The 17,673-nt window shown below is 31.9% G+C and overlaps 1 protein-coding gene across 15 annotated transcripts in view; it reads right to left on the bottom strand.

Annotated features, from left to right (window-relative positions):
* SOX5 (SRY-box transcription factor 5) overlaps positions 1-17,673 on the bottom strand; it is a 907,668-nt gene that overhangs the window by 109,092 nt on the left and 780,903 nt on the right. For 11 of the 15 annotated variants that reach the window (XM_039882492.1, XM_039882491.1, XM_039882494.1 and 8 more), the window contains one exon: positions 13,035-13,158. In XM_039882492.1, the coding sequence (XP_039738426.1) occupies positions 13,035-13,158 (124 nt within the window). The remainder of the gene's footprint in view (positions 1-13,034; positions 13,159-17,673) is intronic. The other 4 variants (XM_039882498.1, XM_039882501.1, XM_039882488.1 and 1 more) reach the window with 1 other exon arrangement.

Here is a 17,673-nt window from a genome sequence, read left to right as displayed (position 1 = left end):
AAAACAATATGGAGGGGAGGGGGAAATCATAGTTAGGCTTATATTTTATCTTAGTACATAGTTTAAAAATATATTTAATCAAAAAGTTATTCAATTGTTCCAACATAATATTTGAATAATTCATTATTCTCCCACCGATATGAAATGTGGACTATTAATATTTGTTGACTTTTAGCACTCTGTTAAAACATTTAAACCTATACATATAAATATACATATATACATCCATATAGATGTGAATATATTTACAAATGTGTGTATATAATGTCTCATTTAAGCTTCAGATATACAAACATGGAAAGTGAAAAGAATCAAGTCATATGATTAGGATCAAATGAGAAAGGCAGTAATTACCAAAGAAGAGAGAAATTTATTTCAGCAGAAATCACTGGAGGGAGAATCAGAGTAGGGGCTGGCTTTGAGTTAGGTCTTGAATAAAAAAGTTAATTAGAAAATATAAGAAAAGTCCAAGGGCTGTAATGTCTAGTATAAAATAGATAACAAATTAACTGCTGAAAGATTGAATAGATGAGGCTAAAAGTCAGAGAAATGAGTGGGCAACATGTCTTCGTGAACTAGTCTACAGCTGTACCGATTTCATATAGTAGCAAGAAATATTTAGGTTGATTAGAGTATATTGAGGACTTCAGATACCAAGGTAAGGATTTATACACATCATCATGTCCTTAAACATATGTACAATTACCTCCTATCTTAAAAAAAAAAAAAAAAAATAAACTAGGCTCTAAAATGCCTCTAAAACACTTTTTTTTTTTTAGTGTTTAGTGAGAAACAATTTACCTTCTTTCTTCTAAACTTTTAGAAATTGGTCTTCCATGATAAACCTAAATCCTTCTCCAACACTTTAGTTCTCAATCCATAAACTTTTCTAGAAATGCTTTATAAATTTACTAATGACCTCCAAATTGCCAAATTTTAATGGACATCATTGTGATACTGCTAATGACTCTCCACTTCTCTAACTACATCTATACTCTGCTGATTTTTCTTAGAACATGCGTTTCTGATTCCCCTTATACCTTACTCATGCTGATTTTATTATTTCTGCAACAGGCTGTTCTACTTTCCTCCACTCATCCCTTAAATACTGGTAATTCTTAGTGTCTAACCTTTAATGCCTGGCTTTTCTCATTCTATTCACTTTATGTAAATGACCTTAGTGAATCTTATGGTCCAACTACTATATACAAAGTAATATATTGCAAATCCGTGGCACCAACCTAGACCTTTCCCACTGTTTTTTAGACAACCGCCCTCTAAGCGTCCAGTAGGAAGCTCATTCTTCACATATGCAAAACTTAATTCATCAGTTTTCTCACAAAATCTACTTCTACTCTTGGTATTTCTATCTCATTTGGTAATTCCTGGTCTCCTAGGCTAAAAATGTGAAGAATCCTTGATATCTCCCTTCCTTTCACCTCCATGGCCAATCAATCATAAGCTTTGTTTTATAACTCCCACACTTTCATTTCTTACTACTAGAAAAACCTCCCAGTCTCCCAGGCTCCAGTCTTGTGCTAAAGAAATTCTCTAATCAGCTTCTAGTGGCACTCATTACAGACATACAAGAGATATTCATTGGTTGTAATTAAAATTTAATAAATTTTTATTGATTATATATTGTGTTAAAGGACTTAAAATTACAAAAGTGAATAATAAAAATATGCCTTGACATAAATGGATAGATGGATGGATGGATGGATGGATGGATGGATGGATGGATGAATAAATGCCAGTATGATTTCAACTCTTGCTTTTGGTCTTTCAATGGTTTTTCAGTAACTCCGGCATGTAAGGTTTATAAATATTTTCAAGTTGTCGTTTCTTATGTCCTCAAACTACTCACTTGTCATTACTTGTCCTATAATTTACTTCACACGTCAAACTGCTTATAGGTTTGTGTATACCTTATTTCAACCTTTGCTTTCTAAACTTCATCCAAGATGATTTTTATCCTTTTCTGCCAGCAATGTTGTTTCTATACTCCTCTACCCCAACACCTTCTTCAATCGCTTAGTTGTTTTTCATCCTTTGGGATTAGACTTAGGGGCTCCCACTCTAAGGGACTGTCCCTGACACCTTCCATCACTCTCAGATTTGAATTTGTTTCCTCTCCTCTCACTTCTGTTAAAACTCTATGCATATATCTATCATATTACATCTGTTTATATCCCATTCTTTTCACCTGCCCTATGTGTATTGTTAAGGCAGGGATTATGTTTTACTCATCTTTAAATGCCCAGTTCCTGCATAGAAATTGTTAAAATGCTCACTTCTGTTAAATACATAGTGCAGGCTATTAAAATGTTTGTTGACTGAATAAATGAAGGTGTGATTTCATTCAGAATTAATAAATATCAAACAAAGAAGACCACTCTTCCAATATCAAAAGCTCAAGGTTTAGTAAAAGAAACAGATTGTAAGCAAATAAAGAAAAAAATTAGTATTTTTTATACGGGGTTTATTCCAAACAATAATAATGTTTTAGATCAGCTGCCAATGATACAAAGGTAGAATAGGAAATGAAGGAAGAAAGAGAAGTCTAGCGTTTGGGGACATGAGGAAATGAGGACCTGCAGGAGGTCATTAAAGAATCTTCGGTAAAATATTTTCATACATTCAATGCCTCTTTTATAATATCTCATAATTTATCTCTTTTATAAATTTTGATTTTAAAAGTAATTTATATCCCCTTGGATAGTAAAAATAAACATTATGAATTTCCTAAACCTTAAAATGATTTGTTCATGAACAAGAACCCCCTATAGTGGTGTCATTAAAGCACCTGAGCATGGTCAAGGTATCTACTAGAAAAGATGCTAGATATAAACAAACGATGAAAACAAAATCTTTTATCATTTTGATTGTTTCAAATCTATCATAGTAATTATTTCAAATCACTTATACTTTCTGAAATCCAAGCAAACTGAACTCTGCTTTTTTATAGCAATAATCTCAGCTATACTTCCTCTTTCATTTTAGGTAGTTAAATTTATAATTCTCTTAAATCAGCTTTTGGAAACCAAGTTAAGAAGTTCAGAACAATTGATATGGAACACACAAGTAAAGGGAAAGAGGTTTCTAAATGCAGAAAAATCTATACTGCTTTTAATATTTGGATTTTTTATGAGAAACGATAGTATTTTATAGTAACCTCATAAAATGATAAGTAATGAATATAAATATTTCATATGAATTTTATTTGAGAAAGTAAAATTAATAAGTTATCTCTGGTTTGACTCTACAGCTAGTTTAAAAGAAGATATTTTGAGATAATTGTAAGTTCTTAACTGCTTTGTCACAGGTTAAATTTTTTCAGTAAGAGATTCTTAAAAATAAATATTTTTATGTCTTTTTAATGTAGCATAGCAAATAAAAACTTTATCCTACTTAATTTAATAGTTACCTAGTTGGCTGGCTTAGTAAAAGATTATAAACTCTTTAAGAAACACCTCTCCAAATGAGAAGACATTTCTGCATATAAAAGAGATAACATTCTTCCTTCACCTCTTTGCCCAGAAATTGAATTCTAGTACCAGTGAAAATTCCTGGATTAATTACCTAAGAAATCTGAATATCCCTGAAAAGGTGACAATGAATCAAAGAAGTCTCTTTTTCCTTCTATATTCCACCATTACTACTACTAAGGCATCATTTAAGCTATTGCATAATAACTCATTTTAAGCTGCTCGAAGAGAATCATTAATTAAGGAACTGCTTCTATATCCAGATCTATGATGTCTAAATTTTGCCTCTCTGTCTTATGAGGAAATAAGTGGTAAAGAAAAAAAGCCTCCAAAATGATTCATGTATTAGAAAGTAGGGATTTAGAAGAGGGGAATTCATATAAGCCACTTAACACCAAATCAAATGCTATTTCTCTTTTATTTTCCACTTTTAGTATTAAGGCTTAGCAAGCATTTCACTTTTTTGACACTCTTTATAGCCTTTCCACTTTTCTGTCTATCAAGGCTCCTTGACAGACATCCTTCCTCTCGGAGTACATCCAGAGTCTGTGATCTGCAGGTTGAGAATAGAAAACTTCCTAAACCAATGTAACACTAAGCCTACGGGATATACATTTGGGATGACTCCTGGCCTAGAGCTTTCCACTAGAATGGTGAATTTTAGACCTCTGGAAATTAAGAAATGTTATGGAATTTCCCTTCACCCTAAAAACTGAAACACAAATGATACAAATGTCTTGAATGGCCAGATATATAATGTCCCATAATAAACTTCTAAACTTCTTTTCATTATGTCACATTCTAAATTTTCAAAATAGGCCTATACATTTAACACATAATAATGATATGTTATACAATAATTAACTTCTTTAGAAATGTGTAAACTCATTCCATCTAATTTTTACAATCTCTTACAAAGTGAGTTGAGCAGACATTACCGTAGCTACCTTAAAGATTAAAAAGCTAAGACATAAAGGGAAAAATGACTTGCTCACGGGCATAAAATAATATGAAATGAGATTGTGACTACCTTTTAAGGTCTTCTGATACTTTGCTTAATTTTTTTCTGACAGAATTTATTAAATCCAGACAATTAATAGTTTCAAATTACATCTTACTGATGCTTATTCATAGCTTAACCCAGAGGAGTCAATTTTGAAAGTTTTAAAGCTTCTATTAATCAACTCAACATTAGAATTTAAAAGCAATTGCTCAGGTGAAAAAATGTTCAAAAAAGAACAAATAAATAAAAGTAAAATACCACATACTGGGAATGGAAGAATTCATTTGGGGCAAATATGGGCACATAAAAATGTACATTGTACATTTGTTTAAAACCGTAAGTATTGTAGACAAATTTAAATTGTTCATTAGTGGGAAACAAGTATAGTACATCCAGCTTTATGAAATATGATTCAGGATAATTTAGATCTAAAAGTATGAAAGAAGAAAGATGGCCATAATATATATATTTTTATATATATATAATATTTATAGGTAGAATATAGTCAATTTATCCTCACATGCATTGTATATTATGTAGTACATATTATAAATACAATACATGTGTATTATAGGACATATATTACAATATACAGATATGCTCATATCCTACTTATTACATATCTACATCTAGATATAAATAGATGCATATATATTTATGTGTAAATACATATATATTTATACCTATATCTAGTTCTAGAAAAATAAGTATCAAATTGTAAACAGCAATTCTCTCTGGGGAGTGACATTTTAGAGGTATGTAAGTACAGGCAGATAAATTTTAGTTTCTATTTTCTATACTTCTACATTGTTTGAGGTTTGCATAATCAGCAAATGCTATCTTTTTAACATATTAGAAAAAAATGTGAAGGGTTGTTATGAGCTGACTATATAAAGAGGTTTAAAAAAGTTTTAAATATATTCCTTGAGAACAGAGCCAAAATAAATTATTAGGGAAACAGTACTGTTTAATAAGTAGCTGTAGTTCTCCCTGCTTCTGCCCTTTCCACTGACTGGAATGGAGATGTGGTAGTTGGAGAAATATTGCAGTCAGTGAGATGGAAGCTGTAATTTGTGAAAGGTAGTATAATAAAAAGAAAACAAGCCTGGGACTTGATATCACAGAGCAATGATATGAGCAATGCTGGGACTACTATGTGAGTGAAAAGCATTCGTTCTTTTACCATATTTAACTTATTATTTTGTCCTTTTACAGTAGGTAAACCTAATATAGTATCTGATTCACATGATATTCCAAGAGCATGACTTGTTTAGTCCTCATATGTATCTGTTATAGACTTAGAAGCAAAACACTATCCTGAACTGCATTATTAAATATTTTTTTCTGCTTCCATATTATCTTATCACCCTTATAACTCAAATTTGTCTTCTAATGGAGCTTTCTTCAGTGAAAGAGCATGCTTACTGGAGAAGAGAGTTGTTCAGTATTGTTAACAGTTACATTTATTCAAATAAAATAATACATTGATTTTCTGGGCATATACTTCAGTTTGATGGCCTTAGTGTGAGTCTTCTACTGAGATGAGATTTCATGTTTGCTGTGGCAACAAAAATATGAACTTCGAATTCTGAGGGTTAGGCTGGACTAGGGCGTATTCATACGGTATTATCACATTTTGAGGTCTCTTGACTAAGAGCATGGAATGTCATTCGCCAAGCACTCCTTCCATTTGACACATTTATATTATCAAGAATGAGATTTATGTCAAAACGAAAATACTGAGCTGAATGAGTTTATACTTAAATTGAATGGCATTCTCATGTTTGTAACTGTTAAAAATCAATGTGGATTAAAGGATTAGATATTAAAATTATATTAGATGTTAAAGTCTACTAAAATTTGAGGAATTTTCAAAAAAAGGGCTTTACTTTTTGCTTGCTTGTGTGTATGTTTTTGTGGTGTAGTGTGTGTGAGGTGGCGGGGGGGAAGACTGGAGTAAACGATAGTTACTAACATAGCTCAGTTATCACCTCAAAATGCTTAAAATTAATTATGTGCCTATGTTTTATAAACAATAAGGCACAATATAAACTATTATTTTATACCACTTTATGACACTTTGTCACAATAAAGATGTATACATCTTCCTTTTCTCAGTGATGAAACTTGTAAAAATATTGTAAACTCTGTTTTAGCAAAAAACATTTCATTGACCTAGAAATATTTCTCCCATAAGAACTGAAGGGTGGCTGTCACCGTATAATTGTGTAATGTCACATACATTTTTGTACTGTCTTTTTTACTATTTAATCATTTCATATTCTTAAGCCAACAATCTAACTTCCTTCAGATGAGAATTTCAATGACTGGCTGTTCAGGTACCAAAGCAATTCTTTAAAAAATAAATAATTACAACTAAGTCAGGTTCACCCAAAGTCTTTGGTTATATGATGTTGAGGGTAGGGGGTAAAGGGTAGAGCTGGTCAAAATAAGTCTAACACATACAAACACAGAAGGCTGAGATATGAGTACTTCCTCTTCTCTTTGCTTATTTACTAAGAACCTATGGTACGTGATCCTGACAACACATATTCCTATTTTGTCAGTTTGATAAAAATGTGCTTTGTCAATGGGTCTTAGCTTGAGATCTGGTGATTGTTTCAGCATTGACGGTCAATGACCTGTGTGTCAGCTGACACAGCTGACATAGTTAAATCAGAAATTAGAATGCAGTCTCCTAAAATGCTGGACACATGGACTCTTTGCACAAGAGAGATATAATGGAACCCACATGATACCCCATTAAACAATAAAACATGTGACATTAACTAAAAACAGGAACACATCAGCAAATATGCCTGAGGAAGTTTATGGTATTTAACTCCTAAACATTAATTTTATTGTTGTGTATGAGGAACTAATTAACTGAGAGTTTCCTTTTTTATTGGAAGCGGAAATACTGTTCAGAAAACTGATGAAGAGTAAATACAACATATTTTAAGTTTATTAAGCTTGGCTCATCGACTTCTATTTATTTAAGCTAATCTCATAAGGCAATTAAATATTTCAATCGGTAACTTTATATGGCTATTTTATTTAGCACATTTCTGAAAAATTAATCAATGTGTTAAAATGCAGAATGAGTATGTGAATACATTTCTGGTTTCATATAGCCAAAACAATGACTAAATACATTTTCAAAAAAATCAAATGATCTTTTCCAACATGAGCTCTGATAAACAGACAAGTGGAAAATGACAATAGAAAAAGTTTAAAACTTGGTGATTAAAATGAAAATAGTTAAAGTTAAGGTTATATCTACATGAGATAAATTTTTCCTCAGCACAGTACTACTTTTCACTAAACAATTATGTTTTCCTAGTCAGAGGAAGCCTCATTCAGGTGTGGCAGAATGAATGTGATCTTAGATAGCAAACAAAATGCAACTAATTGCTGGGTGGGGTTTTATAATAGAATCTTTTTTTTTTTTTTGAAACAAGATCTGTCTTTTGCTGGCATTATACTCAATATTTATCATTTATAAATAACCTAATAAAACAGACACAATACTAGGCACTGTTTCATATAAAATCCTATTTAATCTCCCTAATAATTTAGTAAAATGGGTGTTTTTAATCCATTTTGTGGATGAAGGAGCTGAAGCTTAGTAACTTACACAAGGACAAAGTAGCAGAATGAGGCAAAACTTGATTTCAAATATCTCTCAATCTGTAGTTGCCTATCTGAGATTGGGTTTATTAAATTAACAAAGCAAAACAAATGAGCATATGAAATGATAAAGACAAAGGAATCAACTGGTATAGACAAATGAATCAGTTACTTATCTATATAATATTATACCTAGCTCTGTAAGTGCAAAATAAGTTTTGTTATAATATGTATTCTGTTCTGTAGTTGTAATATGACAGACCAACAACAACTTCCCAGTAAAAAAAGGTCATAATAATTTAAAAACTGAATATATACTAGATTAGGCCAAAAGTTCCTAAACTTTCTAGGATTTAGGCACCATCAATGGTTTAATTTTTTTACGGCGCCCCTAAGACAAAAGAAATATCCAACTGCTCCATTTTATCAAGTAGTAAGGTCCAAACAACTAAGGTAGTTTATGTAGTGTCTCTGTATCTTCCTTGAAATTTTAAAATATCCTGTGTGCCCCTGTGAATTAGTTACAGCACCCTGGTACCTTAGCACATAGTTTAGGAACCGTAGCACTAGGCATATGCCCATCTATGGGGAAAGACTCTATATCTGTAGCTGTGTGACACATTCAATTTGATACTTTGGGCTAACTATCAAGCCAACTCTTTTACAACTGTTTGTTTTACACTGTATATAGAAAATGAGTTATTTTGATTAGATTTTGCCTTCCTGTAGATTTTTTTATTTCCATATAAAATGTTTTTATGTTGAAAATTTCTAAAGCATCTATTAGAATTACATAACCAGAAATTATACAGCCAAACAGAAAGGAGAGGGGCAGAGGATTGTAGTTATTAGTGAAAAGAGAAGCACTTATGGTCACTTCTGACTGCACAATATGTGCCCTGAAGGAACAGCACTTAAAAAGGGTGTGAGGAAGCTGTGTTATGCAAAGAGAACTGGAAGTTGGTGCTAGAGAAATTGGTAAGGACCAAATTTGTGAGTTTTAACCACCTAATCTCAAAAGTCTCTCAAGTCTAAATGTTAGGCTAAAACCAATATACACATTCAAAAATACTTTGAATTTGGGTAGATTATTTTTTCTATGATAGGTAAACACAAAATGGAGTCTTCCTACCAACAAAAACTGTTTTCCAGGTGTCAGAGGTATGTACGTTTTATTTAAAAAATATCTACTTGATACAAGCTTTGCAGTTCACAGGCTGAAGTCTTTGGTTAAGCGGTTAGGATTCCACTCAGACTTTCCATCAGAGGCAAATGGACTGTGTTGTGTCCTTGGGTTCTTCAAGCATCCAAAGTATACATGAATCAATTCATTTGTACACCCATCTAGTTTATAATTCAGAATTGGAACTTTAGTTACTTATTTTTTCAAATTTATTTCAGGACTATAGTGATTATTTTCTGATTAAAATGAGGTAGTACCTATAAATACAATTTAAAATTGGGATTTTTAATTGTGTAATATAAAATTAGGGTTGTGTTTACATATAGCAACTTAGTTGACAGTTTTTATAGAACTGACAAGTTAAAAATATAGATTATTTAATTTTTTCCCCTGAATAAAATGGTCTCTGAATTGAGCTGGCTGGTTAAACCAGTGATTTTACATAATAGTTTTCAAGTTATTATATATATTAAAAGCATTCAATTTAGGAATATACCATTATTTTTACCGCTTTAGAAGTTTGAAAGTATCTTTTAGATTTTAAGAAATAAGCAGGAAAAGTAATACTAGATACAGATCCATGAAGTGTGGCTTCATGATTGATTTCTTTAAAAGCAAATACCAAAACAGAATCCAAGATTATGATAAGAATATATAAATATTTGTAAATTTATCTATATATTCATGGATAAGAATATATTACAACATTCTTTAATGCTTCTTTTCTATCTAGCACATTTGCTCTGGCTGTGCTATTCATTTATTTTTATAATGTTTAATGACGTGCATTCTAGAAGTTAAGAGAAAGCCCAGCAGCTATATCTGTAGGTCTCCGTTCCACATCTAATTTTACCTATTTCTAATTCTACTATTATATTTCTTAAAAAGAAAATATCTTTATGTCTAACAGAAAGCCTCTTTTTTGGAAAACGGATGTTAGCTAAATGCATAATGGTTAAGTCCCACAACTTTTGTTTTTTTTAAATTTTTTCTCTGTGGAGAACATTTTAGCTTTTTTGTATAGTTCCTAAGATTTATGTTTTATTTATTTTATCAAGACATGTAGTCTAAACAGAAAAATTTATCATCAATACTTTCTATAAATGGATTGATGAAAAGTACTTGAGTTTTGGAAGCCAACAAATAGTATATCTTTCAAATTTCCTCGAAACTCAAATCAAGATGGGTTAGTCAGTCTCTTTCATTGACAGCTATGTAATATTAATCAAATTAAAACAATTGAGAACACCAGAAAAGTCACATATGGTTGACAATTATGGGGGAATCAAAAAAGAAGACCCAATGGAGAGAGGGGATATTAAGATTTTTTTTCCCCCACCTTTGTTTCTTTCCTGCAATGCAATTAGGAAGGAAATAGTTCATACTATTTTTCACTTCTATACAGCTCCTCAATCAAACCGACTCAAAGTGCCAGGGTATCAACAAGGGTGGCACTTGCTTTTGCTACTAGGTTCTTAGTTTTAAAGTTTGGCATGATGCTAGTTGTAAGCTTGCCAGCAGCTGTAGAAACTTTATTCTATTTCCAAGGTTACAAAAGAAGTGGTAGCATTTTATAACTTTAAGCACTGAAGGTATGAATATCAAATGGTTAATATACCAACGATTTTAGAAAAGGAAAAATTTCTGCATGCCACATTACATTCACACTGAACAAACAGAGTATGCCAACTCTGTCAAATGGGAGTGAGGCTGAGGTGTTCTTGACCTTTTCCAGGCCTACAGTTTTGCTATTGTTCATATTCAATGTGGTTTTCTCTTCAGCACAGTATTTGCTAATGGGACTTATTTCTATAGTTGCTTAAAAAATTCCTTTTTGGAAAACAGAACTAGTCTATATGTATATATTTGCAGGTGCAGTCTGAGGCAACTGATGATTTTTAAAAGTGTCTTTTTTTCCATTTTAGTAACCAAGGTTACCAAAAACACATTGGCAACATGTGTTTAATGTGAATAGTAATTACTTAGGAAAATGGAAACAAAACAAGAAAATCTTTTATGATTAAAATCTCCAAATTTGGCATAGCAACAGAATTTAAAATTCTACTTTTAGAATTTAAATTATTCTTAGAATTTAAATATTTGGAATATAAATATAGTTCCTAATTATATTTGGTGTTTCTGGATGAACTGATCTACAAAGATAGAATGATGTGGCAAATAAAACTAAATGAATAAATTAAGGATACAGAGCAAGAGCACCATCTTAAACACAGGAAACCAAAGTCAAGAGAAAGAAGTGCAAAAGCAGTGTGAAAAACACAAAGGGTAAAGTACCAAAAAAGTGTGAATTTTTATCATCCTGAGTTCAGTTCACTTTTATCTAGACACCATAGTTGCGATGTACTCATCTCAAATGCCTTTGTATATTTAACAATTATATCCCAATATCTTCAATATTGTACAGAGAAAGGTTTAAAGACTAAGAATAATGTTAATTGTGAAAATTCAAGACATTTAACAGGAAACTTCCATCGATTTCTATTATTGTTGAATGGAGTTTTACAAATGCAATAAATACTGAAGGATAGTTAAGATGCTACCATGTTAACAATTTGTTAACATACCAAAAGCTACTGATATTTACAAAACGATACTTTATATAAATATATACTACAAAGTTATTTTACTAATTGTTTTCAGTGGTGTTCTACTTTTATCAATGAAAATATTTCAGTAAAATTGCTTTCTCTATATTCTCTCTATTCATGGTAATGACGTTTTAGAATGTATTTAGCTTAGCAGTCTAGCACCTTTTTGAAATTTGTTACTATTTTTATCTAACAGATTATAGTTGACATTTTGGCTATTTGACTTTTAGAATATGAAATACCAGATTGTTTTCAAAATCGGCAATGTATAATTTCAATTTTGGTTAAAAAAAAAAGTCATAATATCACAGGCATCTAAAGTTAATAAGCAATATAAACACTTATCTTGGTATAACTCATCACTTAATGCAAAAATGCCCTTGTATTGTTTGTAATGAATGTTCCTTCATTATTCATTCATTCACTCATTCATTCATTCAGCAAATAGTTGAATGTTGTTGAAAGTTTAGATATAATAATGAATAAGACGGAATCAGCACCTGCCCTCAAAGAGCTTTCAATTGAAGTGAAAGAGGAAATATACAGGACCCAAAGGAACCAGGAGAAAGGGACCCACCTAGGGCAGGCAAGCTCTCCATGAGCTGAGTTGAAAGAGGTTCAGAATACCAAAGAGCATGAACACTGACAATGCAAGCTCAGAATCAAGAAAGAATATGGTTTGGTTGAAGAACTAAAGGAAGACTAGTGAGAAGTTAGTCTAAACACAGGGCGGAGACAGATAATGAAAAAACAACTAATTCACATTAGGAAACTTGGGTTTATCTTAAAGAAAAATGGAAAGCTATTGAAAAGCATATTCCTATCTTATCTATGCAAAAAAAAAATGAAACCAAAAATTACATTCATATTTTAAGAATTCACTGGAAACAAGTTATGGAACTGAATTCTAAAGAGCAAATATTGTCTTCAGAAGCATAGAAATAATCTAAGCTCTTTTAAATACCAACATAAATCCTTTTCAACACCTTCTGTGTGTTTCCTTTTTAAAATAAAAATGTTATATGGGTGATCTCATTTCTTGGTGTGGCAGAAATACTAAATTGCCTAATTTAAAGCAATACGCTCCACCCACTCCCAAATGAAAAATCAATGGTACTTACTACATCCAGCCTTATAGCTGAAGCCTGGAGGAAGAAGGAATCCCTGCTGGGCAGCTGCAGCCAATGTTCGTTGATCAGGGGGGAATACGGGAATCATTAATGGTGGCAGTTGACCTTGAACCTGCTGAACGTGATAAAGAGGATCAAAGAGAAGAAGTAATAGTGTTCCATGCTTCCCACCCTCTTTATTTTATGATAAAAGAAAATCATTTATTCAATTCAATATACTGGCATACAATCTTGATAGAACACTGGGATTGAGGCCATGCCTTGGGACTGACTGCCTTAGGAGAATCAAAATACATTATAGTCGAAAGGTGTTACACTTTCTAACTTGAAGAATAACTTCCCTATAGTGCGAGTGATGAAGCGTCACTACTGCATACAATAAGCCTTTTTCTCATTGCATTAATGTAATGGTTAAAAAATTATCCCCTAGGGGTTGAACTAAAATCTCCTTCTGTAAATCCCACTTGTTAGGAATCATTCTACCTTCTAAAACAAAACCAACTAAACTGATATCACTTTATAGGTAAATAGCTCTTCATTACTTAAAAATAATTCTCATGTTGACACAGAATACTGAAATTTTAAAATCCTCAAAAAAGCTGGAAGAAAGCTTAGAGAGTAAGTAAGACTTTCTCTTTTTTTTTTTTTTTTTTATAGAAGAAGTAACTGGAGCTGAAAGACAACTTACCAGCCCATAGCCCTTGAACGGGATCGTCAAAACTAGCTCTAGAATCCAGTCCCTTGAATCTTGCTTGGTACTATACGTGTGTCTTCATCTACTGTTTTTCTAGTGTTAAACCACTCCTTAAACAACACGGCTTTTGCTTTGGTTGCCATCTTTGGATTACATCTTAATAAGCTGGTGTCACTCTCAGTATATGAGGTTTACATCAGTAAATGAATAATACAGCACTATAGAATCACCATCTTCTTTGAACTGAATAGGAATATCCAGAAGTATAACCTAATGCAGTCATTTCTGCAGCTATGTCATTATTGACTAATGCAGAGGTTGTCATTAACTAAAATATCTAGGCTATTTTTCTATTTTTCTACATATTTAAGACCTCCTTGACAAACGTGATTATTGGTTAGGGTTTGTCACTGAATATGTGAATGAGAATTTAGGATCATGCTAAAAATAACACGTCTGACACTTCAATTTCCCTTACTACTCCTTCCATACATTAATTCAGTTTATTTTTTAAATACCTCTATTTATGAGAAAATGAGATGGGCAGTAGGGATTTAATAGTGAACTAGAAAAGCAAGATTCTATGCTCATGGAGCTTACATTACAGTGGGGAGAATGGTGAAAAGTCAAACAAACACACAAAGAAATTACAAATTCATTCAGTGGCTAATCTTAATAGGAACTCTGAGATATCTCTCAGACTTGTCTTCTCTTTCTCCCACTGGCATCACACATTCTTAGGGCTCTTACGATTCTTACAGTTCTCATCATTTATCACTTTAAAAATTTGCCTTCAGTTTCTCCTTCATCTTTCACAGTAAACCTCTGAGCTATTCCTGAGATTTTTAATTGGTGAGTGTCCATTTTTTGTGGGGAGCGTTGAGAGAGAGGGGGGAGGAAGGGAGGTGAGAAGCGGGTAAAGAAAGAGACAGAGAGAGAGGGAGAGTGAGAAATAAGTATTTTAAGACTAAGGGATCTGTTTTCAGCAATGACTCCAAATTTGAAAGCATTTCCTTTAGCCAATAGGATTTTAAATCTATCACTGCCACCAGAGTGAAACTAAAAGGGAATGACAAAAACCAGGAAAACAAAAGTGTCTTAAGGTTAGAGTTGAAAGTTAGGCCACTATAGCCAGCATGTTTTTGAACTTTCTAGAGGAAAGAAAAACATTATGTAGAAACCAATGAAAAACACTTGATTAAAGACTCAAATATTAGAGACTACATATTGAGCAAGTATTAGAGACTGTATATTGAGCAAGTATGGCCTAAAACAAGAGGTAGACATCCAAAGGCAAAACAGCATGGAGGTTAGTTCAGTGTAAGCAGAGGATGCTGACCAGGATAACAAACAAACAAAGAAATAACAAACCAGCCACATTAGTTAAGAGTTATCCCCACCTACTGTATATCCTTTATATTTCATTGTTTGTAAGTTATATTTTATATAGTACATCTCTTCCTTTCTAAGAAACCATAATTATAAGATATACCATAAATTTAATAAGAACATTTTAGAGGGAAGGAGAAAAAAAGAACTTCAAGTGAAACGAGGGTTATAAAAGGTATCCAAATTTCAGATACCTTAGAATTTGAGAAAAATAACTTCTAGAATTACAGAAACAATAAGTTGTTTTCATGCAGTAGTTCTCAAACATGCATGTATGTTAGAATCACCAGGTAAGCTCTGAAAAACTCTCAATGCTCAGACTACTTCTCAGCCCAATTAAATGTGAATCAACGGGGGTGAGACCCAACCAACAGTGTTTTTAAAGTTCCTCTGATAATTCCAATCTGCATACACATTTGAGAAGAACTCTTAAAGAATGTTTTTAGTCACTGGCAAATCTTTTTGTCTTCTTCATTTTTGCCTTGAGTAACAAAGCACCTGTAGATATATAAGCAGTTGAAAGGGAGACTCTGCCTGATCTGGTGTCCATAGCATAAGACTCTGGACAGATTCTGATGTCCACAGAATAAAACTAGATATTAAGCTATATTCTTGATAGAATTCCTTCTAAATGAGTCTTCTATTTGTATTTTACATGACCTTTTTGTAAAAACTTTTGACAGTTTGCATTTACCTGGAAAATAATGATCAAATACCCTCAGTATGGTTTTCAAGATTTCCTCACAATTTGTTCCCAGTCTTTCTAGGCATTTCTGTTGCCCTCCTTCAGATATTCTGTACTCTTGCCTCAATGGATCATGAAGAGTTTCTTGCATACTCAGTGTTTTTCCATGCTTGAATGCATTCAAAAGTATTTTCTCCTCTGTTTTGAGTGATTTTGCTTTTCCTTTTCTTTGTGGCAAAATTCTACTTATTTTTCAAAGGCTTTGAGACCCACATAATGTCTTTGCCTGTGAAGCACTTCTTTCTTATGGTGCCAATTTTCAGGCAGAAAAAAACTGTTACTTCTTTTAACCTCACAAAGCTAATATAATACTTACTGTATTAAATAATTGTTACTCATGTAACATGAACTCCCTTTTGACCTATGGAGCTTAATAAACAAAAAGGTTGTAACATTTTTTATTGTACCTTCACAGCTCAGAGTAGCAGCTGAAACTATTATGTGTATTACTAATTCATAAACAAAGAAGAAGAATGAATTACATAGTCCTGTCTCTAATTACATCTTTGTGGTACCAACTCCAGATGTCCACAGAAGGCATGTAGATGACAAAGTTATTTAATGACCAGAAAGGAATACAATTTCACTAAGAATGTAGCATTAGGTACCAATTCCTTTGTGTATCTATTCTTAAATTATAGCTAAATGGTCTTATAAATTATCATATATCCAAAAATCTTGGAATTATGCATGTATAAGGAAATAAAAAAGTAATTCAGAAATATTAGAATTTTATTATATATTTCTGTAATGAACAGATATGTCTGCCTATTATGTTCTAGTAACATGTTTTAGTTATTATAGCTTTGTAACATGTTTTAATAAAAGTTAGTACTCTATCATTACTATTTTATTTTTTTTAACATATCCTAGCTTTTTTTTAACATTTATTTTCTCACATTAATTTTAGGATATAAAATTTCTATTTGAAATTGGCTTAATGACTACTAGGAGGTTATAGCTTTCAGTTTATTTAAATCTTCTTTCATTTCACACAATTCTTATAGTTTTTTAGGTAATTTTATTTTTAAGATATTTTTAAAAAATTATTTTTATTGCTACTAAAGGGAATGTTTTCTTATTATTGTTTAACTGGTTGTTATGTGTACAAAAGCCTATCTACCTGTGTGTAACAGTTTTTATCCAGGTAATTCATTTATATCTTAATAATTTATAGTATTTTTCTGCTAAAAAGTTTGTATTTTAAAGAATAAACTGCAATAAATTCTAGGGCTTTTAAAAATCTGTGTATTCTAAACTTTTATCTTATTATGATTATTGACATGAAGTTTGCTTCAGTATTACAATTTGTTTTAGTGTCTAAATTTTCCAAGATCCACATACATAGAATAACAGAGGTTTAAGCCTGAGAAAGATCCTAGAGATTATCTGACAGAACACAATCACAGTGCTAAGGAAATAAGATTTAGCTTGGTCATAAAAATTGTTCAAGATCCCACATTTACGTAAGAGGAAAATTAACACTGGAACTACATCTTCTTACTCTTAATCTAGTACTCTTTCCCCCGACACTACAGAATGTAGTGGGGAGAGAAATAGGGCAAAAAGAGCTACAAGGGAAAGAAAGGAATGAAAACAGAAAATAAGCCTGATTTCACAGTCCTAATAATGGGTTTTCTTTAGAATATTATAGAGCAGATTGCAGAGCACTGTAATAATACTCAGAATAAAGTAAAAAGTAAATATAATCCCAAATCTGTGGTTATCCATATATGCAACTAAAAATGCATTTCAAAATACAGTCGATCTTCATTATTTGCTGACCTTATACTTGCAAATTT

This window comes from Pteropus medius, unplaced genomic scaffold (assembly GCF_902729225.1).
Source record: "Pteropus medius unplaced genomic scaffold, Ma_sr-lr_union100, whole genome shotgun sequence".
NCBI lineage: Eukaryota > Metazoa > Chordata > Mammalia > Chiroptera > Pteropodidae > Pteropus > Pteropus medius.
The sequence above is the reverse complement of the archived record's forward strand: the minus strand, read 5'-3'. Positions and strand labels throughout refer to the sequence as shown.